This window comes from Brassica rapa, chromosome A09, assembly GCF_000309985.2.
Source record: "Brassica rapa cultivar Chiifu-401-42 chromosome A09, CAAS_Brap_v3.01, whole genome shotgun sequence".
Classification (NCBI taxonomy): Eukaryota; Viridiplantae; Streptophyta; class Magnoliopsida; order Brassicales; family Brassicaceae; genus Brassica; species Brassica rapa.
In genome coordinates, this window is record NC_024803.2 from 10,056,458 (window position 1) to 10,074,811 (window position 18,354).

An 18,354-nucleotide genomic window follows, 5' to 3' on the forward strand; every position below is an offset into this window, starting at 1 on the left:
CTAAACTTCTCAATTGAGTACTTTAGGCCATCAGCAATTGCAGTTTCTCAATAAAATATCAAAAACAAATAAAAAGGTAGAGAAAGACATGAGAAATGTTTTTTTCCTAAAAAAAACAAACACATCTTAAGAGGGCGTGTTAGTGATACAACGTAGCATGCCAATGATACATGTTATCATCTTCTAAACTACCTCAATATTCTTCAATTCTGTTTAAAGAAACAACTATAAATGTCTCTAATAGGTCTGGGCGTTTGGGTCTTCGAGTCGGGTTCAGGCCGGTTCCTTTCGGGTCCGGGTTTTTCGGATCCTAAATATTTAAACCCAATAGATACTTAGAAATTTTCGGTTCGGGTTCAGGTCGGTTCTTCTCGGATCCGGGTCGGTTCGGGTCTATAATTAAAATACTCATAAAATACCCATAACTTTTCGGGTCCATATCGGGTCCGGGTCGGGTTCGGGTACTTAGGATCTAAAAAAGACATGACATACCAAATTCTATCAATTTTAGTTAATATTTATCATATATATCTAAAATTTTACAAAATAACCTAAATGAAACTATTAATAATTAACATAAAACATTTTTAAACTCTAAATTTTAAATTTTAAAGCTTCATATTACTTAAACAATATTACAAAATAATAACAAATATTGTTAACAAAAGATATTTCAACTAAATCATAAAATAATATATATAAAATAGAACACAAAAACATTATAGTTTTAGATATACATGTTTTTAAGTCGGGTACAAATCGGTTCTTATCGGGTCGGGTCTATTCGGGTCGGTTCTTTTTGGGTCCGAGTCTATTCGGGTCGGTTTCTTTCGGTTCCAGGTCCGTTCGGGTACAAAAAAATTAGACCCAAAAGGTACTTATAAATTTTCGGTCAGGATCCGGGTCGGGTATTTTTGGGTCGGTTCTAGTTCGGGTCTTCGGGTCCAGGTTAAAATGCCCAGGCCTAGTCTCTAACCTAGATGTCTACTCTTTGCAGAGCCGTGCCAAACCTTTTGGATGCCCTAAGCAAAAATAAATAATATATTTTTATCAATAATATTGTATTATGACAAACTAGTATATAAATAATCATTTAAAAAATAAAGTTTTGATAGAAAATACAAAAAAAATTTATTATCATTTTATGTTTAGTTATAGATATAAAACTGAAACATACAAATTGGTCTTTTATTTACATAGTTTCTTGTAAATTTGTAAACTAAGCATATAAAGCTGAAGAAGAAAAAAAATAAAATGTTTAAAAATTGATTAGAAACATCTAAGCTGTAGTTATAGAAAATAAGTGGAAAAAACAGTGCTAGTTATCAATTGATATCTGTAATCCAGTTAAGAAGCAATAAAAAAAGTTTGTTTATGTATGTATAAAATAAAAATATAACTATATGCTCTATAGTTTTTTGTAAAAATTATTTAACAGGAGCGGATGCTTCAAATATTCTTCAGTAGGCACGGCTCTGACTCTCTGTATATATAGTTCTTTGTATTGTGACCTTGAATAATAGGAGAGATCTTACATTTACATATTGATGGTCAGACCACATCAGTGACTAATGATAATTTTAAGCATTTACATGTCCACCAAGTGGTCTTGGCCTAGTAGTAAAGGGGTTCCAGCTGAAACTTCCGTCATGAGTTCGATTTTCTTTGATTATCCATAAACATCTTAAGTGGCAAGAAAACTTGGATTTTTATGAGCTTCTTAGTGTTTAGTATTTGGGCTTAAAAAGCCTTTAGAATCACACCAAAGTTATAAAAAAAAAAAGTGTTCACCACTTTGGCCACTATGGAGCAGCAATGATTTATTATAGTCTATGGGATGATCACTGTGTTGTCCCAAAAACCGTTTATTTCCTGTCAACAAAGCATTAGAAAGAATGTTTTGTGGGGTTTTGTTTTTGTTCTTCTTTGAGACATGGGCATGTGTGTGCACTCTTGTGAGTGTGTTTCGTGTGAATTTTCATCAGCCGCCTGTCGTATATTAGTGTTTTTCTTCCGGGTAAAGTCATAAGGCTAATACAAAATAGCATCTTTATAGCTTATTAGTTGTCTTGTCTTCTCTTTAGTGACAGTGACACCATTGATTTTGACTCAGATGGTGGGTATTTAATTAATTAATCCGCCCACAGTTTTGCTTGTACTTTCGGTATCTATCTAGATTTCATCAGAGCGACATATACAAGGTTTTGAACGGCATGTCCTCTGACGTCTGGCTTGTTAAGTTTTATTTCTTCAATCTAAAAACTAATTTATGATATTTTTTATGTTTTCATTGAACTTTTGATGTATGAGCATGTATTCTTATCTTATACACTCCCTTTATAGATTTAAGTTAATATCTACATAATCCCAATCTTACCACTGAAAATGTTCGGTGAAACACTAGGTCTTAGACATTCATTTTGCATTTTTAACTTTGTCTACCAATATGGAACATAAACTAAAATGACGTTTAAAAGCAGTTTCTACATCTATCTTTTAGGAAATGTTTAAACTTGCAAAGTTATTAGTTGTGTATGTTGACTATGAGAAGACCAAAATGAGAAAATTATGGTCGTTTGTTAGATTCTATCTTCAGTGAAGAAACATAAAAATATCTACGTCAACTATGTCAACATGGGTTATTTTGATGTTTATGTTTAGATTACACTCATAATTATTCTCACTGACAATAAAAGAACATAATCTATTAATGTCAATGCGTACGATGCCCGGATAACACGGAAAGTGTTTGTTCCATCAAGGCTTATTAATCTCTGTTCATCAACGTAAGCTTGTGCTCATATGTTCAAAATCTCCACAAGATATAAGAGTACACTAGAGAAAAACGATGGTTTTCTTTCTTTTTTTTCTCTTAATATCTATATTCTCAACTTGTGGAAATGCTGATATAAACACATCAAGTCCTTTATCAATAGGACAAACTCTGAGCTCTCCCAACGGAGTTTATGAATTAGGCTTCTTCAGTCCTAACAACACCCTGAATAAGTATGTTGGGGTATGGTTCAAGAACATCACTCCTCAGGTCGTTGTGTGGGTGGCTAACAGAGACAAACCAGTCACAAAAACCGCGGCAAATCTCACCATCAGCAGCAACGGGAGCCTGATCTTGCTTGACGGAAAGCAAGATGTTATATGGTCAACAGGAGAAGCATTCACATCCAAGAAGTGCCATGCAGAGCTTCTAGACACCGGAAACCTTGTTGTAACCGATGATGTTTCAGGAAAAACATTATGGCAGAGCTTCGGGAATCTTGGTAATACTATGTTACCTCAGTCATCGGTGTCTTATGATATCCCCCGAGGAAAGAAGCATGTGTTGACTTCCTGGAAAAGCAACAACGATCCATCCCCTGGGGAATACTCACTGGAGTTCACACCACAAGTACCCCCACAAGGCCTTATAAGGAGAGGCTCAAAGCCTTACTGGAGAAGTGGTCCATGGGCAAAAACAAAATTCTCTGGGATACCTGGGATCGATGCATCATATGTAAGTCCATTCACTGTTGTCCAGGATGTAGAGAAAGGCACAGCATCTTTCTCTTATTCCCAGTTGAGAAACTATAAACTATCATATGTTACGTTAACATCAGAAGGGAAAATGAAGATCCTCTGGAGTGATGGCAAAAACTGGACGCTTCACTTTGCAGCTCCAGTAAGCTCATGTGATCTATATGGTGCTTGTGGGCCTTTTGGTTTGTGTTTGAGAACCAGTACTCCAAAGTGTGTATGCATGAAAGGGTTTGTACCAAAGTCAGATGAGGAGTGGAGACAAAGGAACTGGACAAGTGGGTGTGTGAGACATACACAGCTCTCTTGCCAGGCGAACTCTTCTACAAAGACTCAAGGCAAAGAAGCAGACATCTTCTATCATATGAAACATGTAAAGACTCCGGATATGTACCAGTTTGCAAGCTTTCTCAACGCAGAACAGTGTCACCAGGGTTGTCTAGGAAACTGTTCTTGCACAGCCTTTGCCTATATAAGTGGAATTGGATGCTTGGTATGGAACCGGGAGCTTGTAGACACGGTTCAGTTTTCATCTGATGGAGAGTCTCTTTCCCTTCGTCTTGCAAGTTCAGAATTGGGTAGGTATATAATGTGTTATATTATAAATAATGAGTATTGCTTACTTGTTACATTTGAAGTGTTTCTATTTTATGATATTGTTTCTCTGTAGCCGCATGGTATGAATTTTTTTGTTTTTGTTTTATGGTGAATGTTTCAGTTGGAAGCAGCCGAACAATGATTATTGCTGGTGCTACTGCCAGCCTTTCCTTACTCACGATCTTGGTCTTTTCCGCGTATACGTTCTGGAGATACCGAGCCAAACAAAATGGTGAGACACTAGAATTTTGGTCTCTCCCACTCTCTTTCTTTGTCTTTTTGTTTTCGTGTGACCAAAACCAAAGCAAATTGCTAGATTCTACGTCCCATGGGAGTCGGGACAGTCTCAAGTAGGCAGTATTTATTAGGGAGTTTATCTTAAAGATTGATGTCCTCCTAATTAAGGGTTAATTTGTTTACTTGTGCTGAAAGTTCAGCGTTGGATGAAACAATGATACAAACTAATAAATGACGCTATTGACCAGTTGCACCAAATTTTATGTTCATCAACACTTCACAAGATGCGCGGAGGAATGATTTGGAACCACAAGATGTCTCCGGCATAAATTTCTTTGAGATGCATACAATACGAACTGCCACTAATAACTTTAGTTTCTCAAACAAACTCGGTCAAGGTGGATTTGGTCCAGTTTATAAGGTATGGGATACTCTTTTTTTAGTTGCTCACTATTTGCTTGTATTATGTGTTTCTATAGATGACTGACTATCTGCAACTTTGCTTTCAGGGAAAGCTGGTAGATGGAAAGGAAATAGCGGTTAAACGCCTGTCTAGCAGCTCCGGACAGGGAACAGAGGAGTTCATGAATGAGATAACACTAATCTCTAAACTACAGCATAGAAACTTGGTTAGGCTTTTGGGATGCTGCATCAAAGGAGAAGAGAAGCTATTGATTTATGAGTTTTTGGAGAACAAAAGCCTTGACGTTTTTCTATTTGGTGAGTCTTTTACTTCGTATACATCATTGTTAACCTTTTTGTTCCAAAATTTAAAGAGATAATATACAAAAAAAAAAATTGAAAATTATTAAAATTTTCTTTAAAATGTCATGGTCTCACTGTCACTAATATGTTCTATAATATTGTCTAGATTCAACTCTAAAGTTTGAGATTGATTGGACAAAGAGATTTGATATCATTCAAGGTATTGCACGTGGGCTTCTCTATCTCCACCGTGACTCACGCCTCAGGGTCATTCACCGAGACCTGAAGGTCAGCAACATTCTTCTGGACGAGAGAATGATCCCAAAAATATCAGATTTTGGACTGGCTCGCATGTTTCAAGGAACCCATTTCCAGGACAACACTCGCAGGGTTGTAGGAACTCTGTAAGAACCGTTCATTGAAAACAAGACTAACAAGATTCATAATCTGAATCATAAACTAAACTAGTTGATGTTTTCACAGAGGATATATGTCTCCTGAGTATGCGTGGACAGGTGTGTTCTCTGAAAAATCCGACATCTATGCATTTGGAGTTCTCTTGTTAGAAATTATCAGTGGAGAAAAGATCTCAAGGTTCAACAATGGGGAAGAAGGAAATAACCTCATTGCATATGTAAGTTTTAAGACTTTTTAGGTTTTCCATTAACTTGCGGATGAAGTTTTCTTGCTCTTATATTCTTAAGATCTGAAACTAAACCACAGGCATGGGAATGTTGGTGTGAAACCAAAGGAGTTGATTTTCTGGACCAAGATATTGCTGATTCTTGTTGCCCATTACAAGTTTCGAGATGTGTCCAGATTGGTCTGATTTGTGTTCAACACCAACCTGTGGAGAGACCCAACACAGTTGAGTTACTGTCTATGCTCACTACAACATTAGTTCTTCCCTCACCAAAACAACCCATATTTGCACTGCACAGTAGAGGTGAAGAATCCACGTCTAACGATGTGATCACCGTCAATGGGTTGACACAATCTGGGATCCAGGGGCGTTAAGTAATGAATGCGTCATTTTGAAACTTGTGGAACCGAAAGTGTGTGTGTGTGTGGATTTCTGTTCTTCTGTAAATTAAAATGCTCAGCTTGTTTTTGAAACTATGAGAACTTTCTCATTGTTTCTTATTTTCAGCACTTCTCAAATAAATATATAAAGTTTTTCTTTCCTTTTGTATTGTATTGGTGTTTTAATAAAGAGTTTGTACTTGTCATCTTATCGTCTTCTCTTGGATTACGGACAGTAGGTATTCGGTGATCAACAATACAAGATAAACACACTTTTTTTTTTACTTTTTCTTTGTGTGTTTTTCAGTAGATTGTAAACAGATTATATTCCTATAACAGAAATAAACTAACGAATTTTCTTACCTACTCTTGAGTTGACTTGGTCAAAATATTCCCAAACTATACTGTCCTTAATAGTTAATGTGAAAATGAATTTTGAAAAAACGATTTTTTCAAGCATCTTGACTCAGTGGTGTCGTTTCCTCTTACGTTCATGGGAATTTATGCTGCGGCTGGTCAAAGTCTACCACTGATAGTCGATGTCTCTGTCTGTACTTAGGTCCCGCCACATCGCAGTTACTTTGAATGCTATATCGTCATTTTAGTCGCCGATGTCGGCTACAAACACATATGCACACATGGTTTCAACTGCTCAGATCTTCCAATATTTGATTAAATGGTTGAACTAGATGCACGGTTTAATAGGCCGGTCACCACGAGTGGATGTGATTTTTAAAGCCCATACAGATATTAACTCGCACGTTCTTCTTGGAGATTTTCAAAAACTCCAAACTTGTTTGCTGTGTAAAAGGTTGACTTATGTGTACACGTTTACTTCTTTGTGGACAGTAAGATGGGTGCAATTTCCAGCTCTGTATTTGTCTTTTCTTTTTTTATTTGACTTTCTTTTTATTGGTTGAATATGAATTTTCATTGACTTACACGTCATTACGTTATATTTTAGTGCTTATTATATTCAAAGCAACAGTCTGAACAAAGAAGATGCACATGAAGGTTTGCTTATCTTTCCACAGAAAAAATAGTAAAACACTAGAGAAAGATGGGTATGGTTTTATTTGCTTGCTCTTTCTTACTAACCATATTCACAACCTGTGTTTATGCAGCTATAAACTCATCAAGCCCTTTGTCAATACGACAGACTCTGAGTTCCCCTGGTGGGTTCTATGAGCTAGGCTTCTTCAGTCCTAACAATACTGGGAATCAGTATATTGGGATCTGGTTCAAGAAAATAGTTCCTCGGGTAATTGTGTGGGTGGCTAACAGAGATAAACCAGTTACAAGCTCTGCAGCAAATCTCACCATCAGCAGAAACGGGAGCCTGATCTTAGTTGATGAGAAACAAGCTGTGATTTGGTCAACAGGAGAGGCTTCTTTCCCATCAAGCAGATCTCATGCCGAGCTTCTAGACACTGGAAATCTCGTTCTGATCGATGATGTCTCAAGAACAACTATATGGGAAAGCTTTGAGAATCTTGGTAATACTATGCTTCCTCAGTCAACGCTGATGTATGATCTTTCCCATGGCAAGAAGCGGGAACTGACTTCATGGAAAAGCTACAGTGATCCTTCACTTGGGAACTTTTCTCTGGAGATTACACCACAAGTCCCTTTACAAGGCCTCATAAGAAGAGGCTCAGTGCCTTACTGGAGAACTGGTCCATGGGCGAAAACAAGGTTCACTGGCTTCCCACAGTTTGATGAATCATATGTAAGTCCATTCAGCGTTGTCCAGGATCTAGCAACCGGTACAGGATCTTTCTCTTACTCCACTTTGAGAAACTTTAATCTGTCCTATCTTACCCTAACACCAGAGGGGAACATGGAGATTTACTGGGATCAAGGCCAAAAATGGATGCATCACCTTACAGAACCAGAACACTCATGTGATATATACGGTACTTGTGGTCCTTTTGGTTTGTGTGTGAGATCTAGTACCCCGAGGTGCATATGCTTGAAAGGGTTTGTTCCAAAGAAAGATGTGGAATGGAGGAAAGGGAACTGGACTAGTGGGTGTGTGAGACGTGCACAGCTATCTTGTCAGGCTAAATCTTCTACTAAAACACAAGGCAGAGACACAGACATCTTCTATCGTATGACTAATGTAAAGACTCCAGATCTGCACCAGTTTGCAAGCTTTCTTGATGCAGACATGTGTTACCAGGGCTGTCTAGGAAACTGTTCTTGTACAGCCTTTGCCTATATAAGTGGGATTGGATGCTTAGTATGGAATGGGAAGCTAGTAGACACAGTTCAGTTTATGTCCAATGGAGAAACTATCTCCATTCGTCTTGCCAGTTCGGAATTGGGTAAGACTGAAACACATTTCTTCTAGAGTTTAAATGTTTTGTAACAGCATAGTTTAGATTTTTGTTTTGTTTGGTTAAATATTTCAGCTGGAAGCCATAGAACCAAGATTATAGTAGCTACTACTGCTTGCCTTTCGATTTTCGCTATCTTGGTCTTTACCGCATTTATGTTCTGGAGATACAGAGCCAAACAAAAAGGTTAGACACTGCAAAACTTAGCACAAAGACTTTGGATGCTAAACTGCTAGATATCAAGCACTAGCTAATACATTTGTTTCTTGTAGAACCAACCCATGTTGGCATCAACACTTTACAAAATGCATGGAAGAATGATTTCGAACCACAAGATATCTCAGGTGTAAATTTCTTTGAGATGCATACCATAAGAACTGCCACTGATAATTTCAGTTCCTCAAATAAACTTGGTCAAGGTGGATTTGGTCCAGTGTACAAGGTATGTGACATTCTATTTTATTTGCTTCTTCTTTTTGTTCTGCTGTATATATGTATCTTGTTCTATATATCTATCTGAAACTATTCTTCCAGGGAAAGCTGCTAGATGGGAAGGAAATAGCTGCTAAGCGCCTTTCAAGTAGCTCTGATCAGGGTACAGGGGAGTTCTTGAATGAAATAAGACTAATATCAAAACTACAACATAGGAACTTGGTTCGGTTATTGGGGTACTGTATCGAAGGAGAAGAGAAGCTACTTATTTATGAGTTTATGGTGAACAAAAGCCTTGATATATTCCTCTTTGGTATGTTCTTTTATTCCATAACTCCTTCCATCTTATGCTAATATAGTCACTAACCTATTCTATACCATTGCCTATAGATTCAACTCTAAAGCTGGAGATTGATTGGGCAAAGAGATTTGAAATCATTCAAGGTATTGCACGTGGACTTCTCTATCTCCACCGTGACTCGCGCCTTAGGGTCATTCACCGAGATCTCAAGGTTAGCAATATTCTTCTGGATGAAAAGATGAATCCAAAAATATCGGATTTCGGATTGGCTAGGATGTTTCAGGGAACACAATATCAGGACAACACTCGAAGAGTTGTAGGAACTCTGTAAGAATCTCTCTTTACAACAACATGGTTAACAAGGATTCATACTCATAATCATATACAATATACTATTTGATGTTATCACAGAGGATATATGTCTCCTGAGTATGCATGGGCAGGGTTGTTCTCCGAGAAGTCAGACATCTACAGCCTAGGAGTTCTCATGCTAGAAATCATCAGCGGCAAGAAGATTTCAAGGTTCAGCTTTGGAGATGGGAGCAAAGGCCTTCTTGCATACGTAAGTGACATGTTTACTGTGATTGATTTGATTATCATTTAAGTATATAGACATGAAATGTATTCTTATTGTACTCAGGCCTGGGAGTCTTGGTGCGAGACTGGAGGAGCGGATCTTCTTGATCAAGATCTTACTGACTCATGCAACATATACGAAGTTGCGAGATGTGTTCAGATTGGTCTTCTATGTGTCCAACATGAAGCCTCGGACAGACCCAACACTCTTCAAGTACTGTCCATGATTACTTCAACGACAGAACTTCCAACACCAAAGCAGCCTATATTTGCGGCGCAAACTCTAAACGATGTGTTCACGTCAGAGTCTGAGTCTAAACATATCTTCTCTGTCAATGATTTAACACAATCTGTAATCCAAGGACGATAAGTATATATATATACTAGTTCACTATGTATAGATTCATGAACCAAATATTATTGAGATATTGCAAAAGTGAATTAAACTCATTGTTACAAAACTTAGCTTACAACTCCGTGAATCAAAAGAGCATGATCTCGGATACGTACCATTTGTTAAGGATTTGTTCTTCAATCATGTCGGGCTAAAAACAGAGTCCATCTAACAAACCCTAACGTCCACATGTGCTGAAAACGTGTAACAACAAAACCCTCTGATGCACATAGAGTCTTCTACTCCTTTTAAACCTAGTCTAACCTTCTGCCTCTTCCAGTGTGTTTATTCTTCTTTCTCATTCTTTCGTTTCTTAGCTAATCTCCAAGTTGGATCATATTCTCTTTGTGTCTCAGCTCGCTTTAAAGTCGTCGACTTTGACTTTGATGTAGTTAAACCCATATGGTGGGACACTACTATATAGGTTTCAGGTCCGCCCACATCAGCAAAGCTTGGAATTTGTATGTCTTCAGACGTCTAGATTACGCTCTGTAAGTGTTCGGTGAAATGCCTCAACGAGATGCAATGTTTCAAGGGTGACGCTTTAGATACGTACGATGTGTCGATGTCTAAAGATGTTATCTTTGTCAATGAGTCAACACAATCTGTGATCCAAGGACTATAAGCTCTTAGTATATAGTATATTCTAAAATTTTGAGATCTCACTTTTTTATTGCTGTTAAATACAAATGTTTCGTTGGCTCAAAACAGGTGTATATTGTTATGTGGAGCTGTGGAAGTTTATAATCACAATATATTTTGTAAAAAAATGCAATGAAAGAGATGTCAACTTTCAAAGTCTTGGCCCTGGGGACCAATAGTGGAAGCCGCCCCTCAAAAGTCGTACCTCCATTATTGTGAATCTTCAGGTAATATTTCATCACCGAGTTCCATTGCTTACGCTTTCAGGTATTGGTCTTTTATTTTAAAACCGATGAATCTACTACTCAACTTTAGCTGCAAGTAGAAGCAGAAGATATGGAATGTGAATACTTTGTTTATCATGGGATTGGTTAGATGGAAAGTAGTTGTTGATTATTCAAAGTTATCTCTGCACAAGCAACATGGAATATAAAATCTCTAATAAATAATTAAAAAATAGACACACTTTTGTTTTATTTAATGTGAATGGAGAGATAGTGATTCTACAGGTCAATGTGGTCTATGATTTGTCTTTTTTAAACTGCGGTCTAGAGGGCTTATTATAATAATTTAAAATATATAAAATAAGTTAGCCTCCATGGACCATGGATGCATCCAAGAGGTTTCGTATCTGGTAAGATGTACACGAAGGAAGTTTGTTCTGTTATTGACTTTATGCAGACAAGCTTTTTGTCATAAATTGAAATCTTTAGAAGAGCTCTTGTATATCATTATGAGAAATATTGATATTTTATTCTTTTCTTTCTTCCTCTTCTTGTTGAGCAGATTCTCAAGTTATGGCTATGCAGCTATAACCAGAGCAAGCCCTTTGTCAATAGGACAAACTCTAAGCTCTCCTGACGGATCTTACGAGTTCGGTTTCTTCAGTCCTAACAATTCTCGGAATCAGTATGTTGGTGTCTGGTTCAAGAACATCACTCCTCAGGTCGTTGTCTGGGTGGGTAACAGAGACAAGCCAGTCACAAAAACACCGGCGAATCTCACTCTCAGCACCAATGGGAGCCTTGTCCTGCTCGAGGGAGAAGAACAAGATCTTGTCTGGTCCATAGGAGAAACTTTCTCATCTAACGAACTCCGCGGCGAGCTTTTAGACAATGGCAATTTCGTCCTGGTTGATGCAGTTTCCGGAAGAATCTTATGGCAAAGCTTTGAGCATCTCGGTGATACTATGCTACCTCAATCATCTGTGATGTATAATGTTCCTAATAACAACAAACGTGTGTTGTCTTCCTGGAAAAGCCCCACAGATCCTTCATCTGGAGAGTTCATAGCTGAGCTTACCACACAGCTACCTCCACAAGGCTTTATAATGAGAGGAACAATACCCTACTGGAGAGGCGGTCCATGGGCGAGGGAAAGGTTCACCGGCACACCGGAGATGGATGACTCACATGTAAGCCAGTTCAGCGTTTCTCAAGACGCGTCAGCCGGGACAGGCTTTTTGACTTATTCATTACAAAGAAACTCTAACTTGTCGTACACTACGCTGACACCAGAGGGATCGTTGAAGATTCGTTGGCACGATGGCTCTGGTTGGGTTACTGACTTTGAGGCACCAGTAAGCTCGTGTGATGTTTACAATACATGTGGGCCTTATGGGCTTTGTGTGAGATCTAATCCTCCAAAGTGTGAATGCTTGAAAGGGTTTATACCAAGATCAGATGAGGAGTGGAATAGAAGGAACTGGACTGGTGGTTGTGTGAGAAGAACAGACTTGTCTTGTCGTGTGAACTCTTCTGTAACAACAACAACACAAGGCAATGGTGCAGACGTCTTTGACGTTGTTGCAAATGTAAAGCCTCCGGATTTTTATGAGTATCTGAGCTTGATCAATGCTGAGGAGTGTAGCCAGCGTTGTCGTGGAAACTGTTCTTGCATGGCGTTTTCCTTCGTTGATCAGATTGGATGCTTGGTGTGGTACCGTGAGCTTGTCGATGTGATGCAGTTTTCTGCTGGAGGAGAAGTTCTTTCAATCCGTCTTGCAAGTTCTGAGTTGGGTAGGAAATGTAACAGAGCATAAGTATTTGCCTCTTTGTACTTCATGTTCTTGCTTCTTTACTCTTCGGGTGAATCTTTCAGGTGGAAGCAATCGAACCAAGATTATTGTGGCTAGCGCTGTCAGCGTTTGTGTTTTCATGATCATGGTTTTAGCCTCTTACTGGTTCTGGCGGAGGAGACACAAAGCAAAACAAAATGGTGAGACTCTGTGATGCTTAGTTGCACTTGTTTTTTTTTTTAGTACTGACACTTGGATGTTTTACATAGACTCAACTCCTACAACAATGGAGACTTCAGAAGATGCATGGGAGGAAGAACTGAAACAACAAGATGTATACTTCTTTGAGATGCAAACAATACTAGCTATCACTGATAACTTCAGCATCGAAAAGAAGCTTGGTCAAGGTGGGTTTGGTCCAGTTTATAAGGTAAGATTTAACTTTCTTTCCTCTGCTAACATTCAAATTGTACATGATCATTCTTGTTCACTAGACCGATTATCTCTTTCTTTGCTTAAAGGGAAAGCTGCAAGATGGGAAGGAAATAGCTATAAAACGGCTTTCTAGCAGTTCCGGACAGGGAAAACAGGAGTTCATGAATGAGATAGTACTCATCTCTAAGCTCCAACATAGAAACTTGGTTCGGCTTATGGGATGCTGCATCGAAGGAGAGGAAAAGCTTTTGATTTATGAGTTCTTGGTGAACAAAAGCCTCAACACCTTTATCTTTGGTCTGTCCCTTTGCATCTTTCCTATTCTTTTCATCATATTATGCTCTTTTGCTCACTCACATTTTCATTTAATTTGGCTAGATTCGACGAAAAAGCTTGAGCTTGATTGGCCCAAGCGGTTTGAAATCATTCAAGGTATCGCTTGTGGACTTCTCTATCTTCACCGTGACTCATGTCTCAGGGTTGTGCACCGTGATTTGAAGGTCAGCAACATCCTTTTGGATGAGGAAATGAACCCAAAAATATCAGATTTTGGATTAGCTCGGATGTTTCAAGGAACACAACACCAAGCCAACACTCGCAGGGTTGTTGGAACTCTGTACGTATCTGCCTCCCCACACATCTATAACAAATCTCAATCAAAGCCTTTACTTATATAATTGTATGGCAACATGAACAGAGGATACATGTCTCCAGAGTATGCATGGACAGGAATGTTCTCTGAGAAATCAGACATCTATGCATTTGGAGTTCTTCTACTTGAAATCATAACGGGAAAGAGGATCTCCAGTTTCACCATTGGAGAGGAAGGCAAGAGTCTTCTTGAATATGTAAGCAAGATTACATTCTCTATGCTTCTTGAGTTTATATTATTGGATTTAAATGTTTCAAGATTCTTATATATACTTCTGTGTGTTCTATCAAATTGTTAAGACATGGGATTGTTGGAGAGAAAGTGGTGGAGCGGATCTACTGGATCAAGATATATCCAGTTCAGGTTCTGATACGGAAGTAGCGAGATGTGTTCAGATTGGTTTGCTGTGTATTCAACAGCAAGCGTTGGATAGACCCAACATTGCACAAGTCATGTCAATGCTTACTACAGAAATGGATCTTCCTGAACCAAAACAACCGGTTTTTGCATTGCAGATTCAAGAGAGTGATTCAGATTCCAAGACTATGTATTCTGTGAATGAGATAACACAAACAGATATATTTGGTCGATAAAAATGCATAGCTTTTTGCAAATGAAAATTGTTGTAAAGGTATTTGATGTTAATATAAACTGAGAATGTGTTGAATCTGAGAGCTTTGACTCTTGTTTTTGACACAAAATTGACTTATGGGTTAGACTTGGGGAAATGGATTGTTTCAATGCTGATTGATGCTGACACTCCAATGCACCTGAGAGTAAAAAAGTACTTTGACAAAGTCGAGTGTTGTGAACTATGATGTGTTCAACTTTGGGTGTCCTAAGTAGGATAAGACAAATTAGTTATATGTTTATAGATGAAACTAAAGTAGAATTGTTATTTCACTTCTTTGAGTTCACCAAAACAATATTTTTGTTCAATTGTTGAAATCTCAAGAAGGTATTGTTGTATGCTTGATCTTGACAACAACCTTTTTCTTGAAATATGGTTATAGCCACATCAAGTCCTTTGTTAGTATGGCAAACTCTCTCTTGGTGGATATTTTGAGCTAGGCTTCTTTAGTACCAACACTTTTGAGAATCAGTATGTTGGAATCTCGTTCCAGAAAGTCACTCCTCGGGTTATTGTTTGGGTGGCTAACAGAGAAAGGTCAGTCTCCAGCCCCACGGCGAATCTCACAATGATCAGTAACAATAGTGCCCTCTCAAGGGCCTTCTATGAAAAGGCTCGTCACCGTATGTGAGGTCCCATACTCCAACGTGCCAATGATAACTTCTCTGTTGAAGAGAACAAATCTTCCAAGGAGCTAAGTGTTTCCTCATGAGTTTTGTTACCTAATTTGATTCTTCAACGTGGGTTGCCACGTGGTATTCATAATTGTGAGGTCAGTTAAGTAATGTAAATTGGATTTATGTGACATTCTCATTGGAATATTTTCGGGAAAATTGTTATTTAAATTACCAAACTTTCAAATATAGTTGAAGAAAAAACATGAATTTTTTGGTGAATCATTTAAAGCTTCAATTTATCTTGACTAACCATTTAAATCTCTAATATATTTTAACTAAGCCGTTTTAAACAAGCCGTTACATTGATTAACAGATTAATTTAACAGAAATTAACGGCGTGTTTAAAATGGCTTAGTCAAAATATATTAAAGATTTAAATGATTAGTCAAGATAAGTTGAGGCTTTAAATGGTCCAAAAAAAATTCATGTTTTTTTCAACCAAATTTAAAAATTGGTGATTTAAATGATAATTTTCTCAAAAAAATTCACTCATTATAGAGACTTCTAAGAGAGTCCAATTCAGAGAAGGTTTTGACCAGACCACACAAAGAAGAAACTAGTCAATGGATTTGTCTTCTTCTTCTTCTAACGGATTTCATGTTCATCAGTGGCAGAAGATAGATAAGCAATCAGGATGATTGGCTGCACAAAACGCAGAGGAAATCTTTGTCCAATTCGTACACCAAATGAGTAGGTCCATTGTCGTATATGTAAGAGATGAGGATAAAAAATGTTGTGGCACTAGTTAACTGATCAGTTTATGTTAATTTGCAAAAAAACTTGTTGTAAGAGTAAAATTGATACTTAGGCGGTTGTGGACCTAAGTGTAAGAGTATGGAAAGTGTATAATCATTAACGTCTATCAACGGCTATATAGTCTGTAATTAGTCTATTGTATCTCCTAGAATATTGCCTTGCCTTTCTTGTGATCATCTCTGTACATATAAGAACAGAGCTCCTTACTCAATAATATTCATTCAATTCCAATACTCAATATGGTATCAGAGCCCTATAGGTGAAAACCTATTTTTTTTTTCTTTTCTCTTCCGCCTCTCTTCTCCCAAATCTCGTTTCTTCTTCTTGTCTCAGACCTAACTTTCTCTCCAAGTATCAATGACAATGAATGAACACACGGCTGAACGTACGGTTGTGTTCAATCCCGATGATCCACGCACCACCCTGCTCTCGGTCAACATGTCGAGCGTGACCAAACTCACCACGACGAACTATCTGATGTGGAGTCGCCAGATCCGTGCGCTTCTTGAGGGTCATGAACTTCATCACTTTATTGATGATAACAACACCGCACCTGCTCAGACTATTAATGTTCATGGCGAGGCTCAACCAAACCCGGCGTTTGCTCCTTGGAGGCGACAAGACCGGCTTCTCTACAGCGCTATCATAGGTGCGATCACCTTACCGGTTCAGACCGTCGTCTCCAGCGCAACAACAACAAAAGAGGTGTGGACTATTCTCCTGTCTACCTTTGGCATTCCGACTCGTGGTCATGTGCGCCAGATCAAAAAGCAAATTGAATCTTCTGTCAAAGGTACCAAGACCATTAGTGAATATCTGCGCCTAGTTAAGTCCAAGGTTGATGAGCTAGCCTTGCTCGGCAAGCCAATGGATCCAGAAGATGTTACTGAGAGAATTCTTGATGGACTCCCTGAGGAGTACAAACCAGAGATTGATGCTATCAACGGCCGTGACACTACGATCCCGTTCACTGAGCTATACGAAAGACTCATTAATCGCGAGGCCATGCTCATGTGTAAAGACTCTTCTACTGCGACTCCGATTGTGGCACACGCTACTGATGCTAGACCACGCTCTCACTGGAAGAACAACAACAACAATCACAACAACTATTCGCAGAACAGAGGGAATCAAGCCACATTCCAACCAAGGTTTAACAAACCTTATCTTGGCAGATGTCAAGCATGCGGCACACAAGGACATAGTGCCAAGTATTGTCCACAGTTCCGTCTTGTTCGAGGTGCAGCAACGCCACCACAAGCGACTGCCATGCGACCTCAACAGTCTTGGAACTCTCAACAACTCAACCTGGCGTGGCATCCTCAAGCTAATCAAGCAATCATGCCTTCTCCGATGAATCAACCAATCATGTCTGATGCATCTACATGGCTCTTTGATAGTGGCGCTTCCCACCACATGACATCTGACTTGGCTAATCTGTCTCTCCACAATCCTTACAGTGGCGGTGATGGTGTCTTACTTGGTGATGGGTCAGGCCTCAACATCTCCCACACTGGTTCTTTATCTCTTCCTTCTTATACAAAACCTTTCTTTCTTAATAGTGTATTATGTGTTCCATCGTTACAAAAGAACTTAATTTCTGTGTTTCAATTATGCTCAACTAATGGGGTTGCTGTCACGTTTACTCCAACTTACTTTCAGGTGAGAGACTTGCAGACGGGGGCTCTTCGTCTGGAGGGCAAGCCTAAAGATGGTACCTATGCATGGCCGCTTTCAAAAACCTCTAAACCTCCTTCTCTTGCATTTGCTTCAGCTGTCAAGACCACTATGTCTGATTGGCACTCGCGTCTTGGTCATCCTGCTTTTCCAATTCTTCAAAAACTAGTTTCTATTTATCAGTTACCTACTACATCTAGTGTTTTAATGGCTTCTCCATGCACTTCTTGCTCTATTAATAAAATGCACAAGTTGCCTTTTAAAAATTCTACTTTGCGATCATCTTTTCCGCTTGACATAGTCTTTTCAGATGTGTGGACATCTCCACAAATTTCAGAAGATGGTTTCAAGTATTATGTTATCTTTGTAGATCATTTTACACGCTATACATGGTTATATCCATTGAAACAAAAATCCCAAGTGTCTGATGTTTTTACTAGATTCAAAGTCTTGGTTGAAAATCGATTTCAAACCAAACTTAGAACTCTATACACTGACAATGGGGGAGAATATATAGCGTTAGCATCCTTTTTAGCTTCTCATGGCATCTCTCATATGACAAGTCCGCCGCATACTCCAGAACATAACGGTATATCGGAGCGTAGACATCGACATATAGTCGAGACTGGTCTTGCTCTGTTATCTCATGCTTCAATGCCTAAATCGTTTTGGACTTATGCATTTGCTACGGCTGTCTATCTTATAAACAGAATGCCAACTCCGGTTTTAAATTTT

General features: G+C 38.6%; 3 protein-coding genes and 1 long non-coding RNA gene across 6 annotated transcripts; 3 read left to right on the forward strand and 1 right to left on the reverse strand.

The window, feature by feature from the left end:
* The first annotated feature begins 145 nt into the window (after nucleotides 1-145).
* Nucleotides 146-6,251, forward strand: LOC103838445 (G-type lectin S-receptor-like serine/threonine-protein kinase At1g61390). The gene is made up of 7 exons (XM_009114885.3): nucleotides 146-4,106; nucleotides 4,247-4,357; nucleotides 4,611-4,783; nucleotides 4,872-5,082; nucleotides 5,234-5,471; nucleotides 5,551-5,701; nucleotides 5,791-6,251. The coding sequence occupies exons 1-7, from the start codon at nucleotides 2,849-2,851 to the stop codon at nucleotides 6,082-6,084; spliced, it is 2,436 nt and encodes an 811-aa protein (XP_009113133.2). The 5' UTR covers nucleotides 146-2,848; the 3' UTR covers nucleotides 6,085-6,251.
* On the forward strand, nucleotides 6,104-10,188 carry LOC103838447 (G-type lectin S-receptor-like serine/threonine-protein kinase SD1-29). The gene is made up of 7 exons (XM_009114887.3): nucleotides 6,104-8,417; nucleotides 8,505-8,615; nucleotides 8,702-8,871; nucleotides 8,964-9,174; nucleotides 9,252-9,489; nucleotides 9,574-9,724; nucleotides 9,803-10,188. Exons 1-7 carry the CDS (start codon nucleotides 7,151-7,153, stop codon nucleotides 10,106-10,108), a joined length of 2,454 nt encoding a protein of 817 aa, XP_009113135.1. The 5' UTR covers nucleotides 6,104-7,150; the 3' UTR covers nucleotides 10,109-10,188.
* LOC117127870 lies at nucleotides 9,484-11,000 on the reverse strand. The gene is made up of 2 exons (XR_004450783.1): nucleotides 10,249-11,000; nucleotides 9,484-10,067 (listed from the first exon to the last, which is right to left on the reverse strand). It is a non-coding gene; the product is annotated as an uncharacterized LOC117127870 (long non-coding RNA).
* Nucleotides 11,001-11,067: 67 nt separating this feature from the next.
* Nucleotides 11,068-14,545, forward strand: LOC103838446 (G-type lectin S-receptor-like serine/threonine-protein kinase At1g61370). Of its 3 annotated transcripts, XM_033278689.1 has the most exons (8): nucleotides 11,068-11,408; nucleotides 11,561-12,792; nucleotides 12,875-12,991; nucleotides 13,061-13,221; nucleotides 13,313-13,523; nucleotides 13,605-13,842; nucleotides 13,924-14,074; nucleotides 14,178-14,471. In XM_033278689.1, exons 2-8 carry the CDS (start codon nucleotides 11,964-11,966, stop codon nucleotides 14,469-14,471), a joined length of 2,001 nt encoding a protein of 666 aa, XP_033134580.1. In that variant the 5' UTR covers nucleotides 11,068-11,408; nucleotides 11,561-11,963. The 3 variants fall into 3 exon arrangements, 2 of the variants coding, with proteins under 2 accessions (XP_033134580.1, XP_009113134.1); XR_004450782.1 differs by lacking the exons at nucleotides 11,068-11,408; nucleotides 14,178-14,471 and having other exon boundaries at nucleotides 11,415-12,792; nucleotides 13,605-13,658; nucleotides 13,727-13,842; XM_009114886.3 differs by lacking the exon at nucleotides 11,068-11,408 and having other exon boundaries at nucleotides 11,508-12,792; nucleotides 14,178-14,545.
* Nucleotides 14,546-18,354: the final 3,809 nt, after the last annotated feature.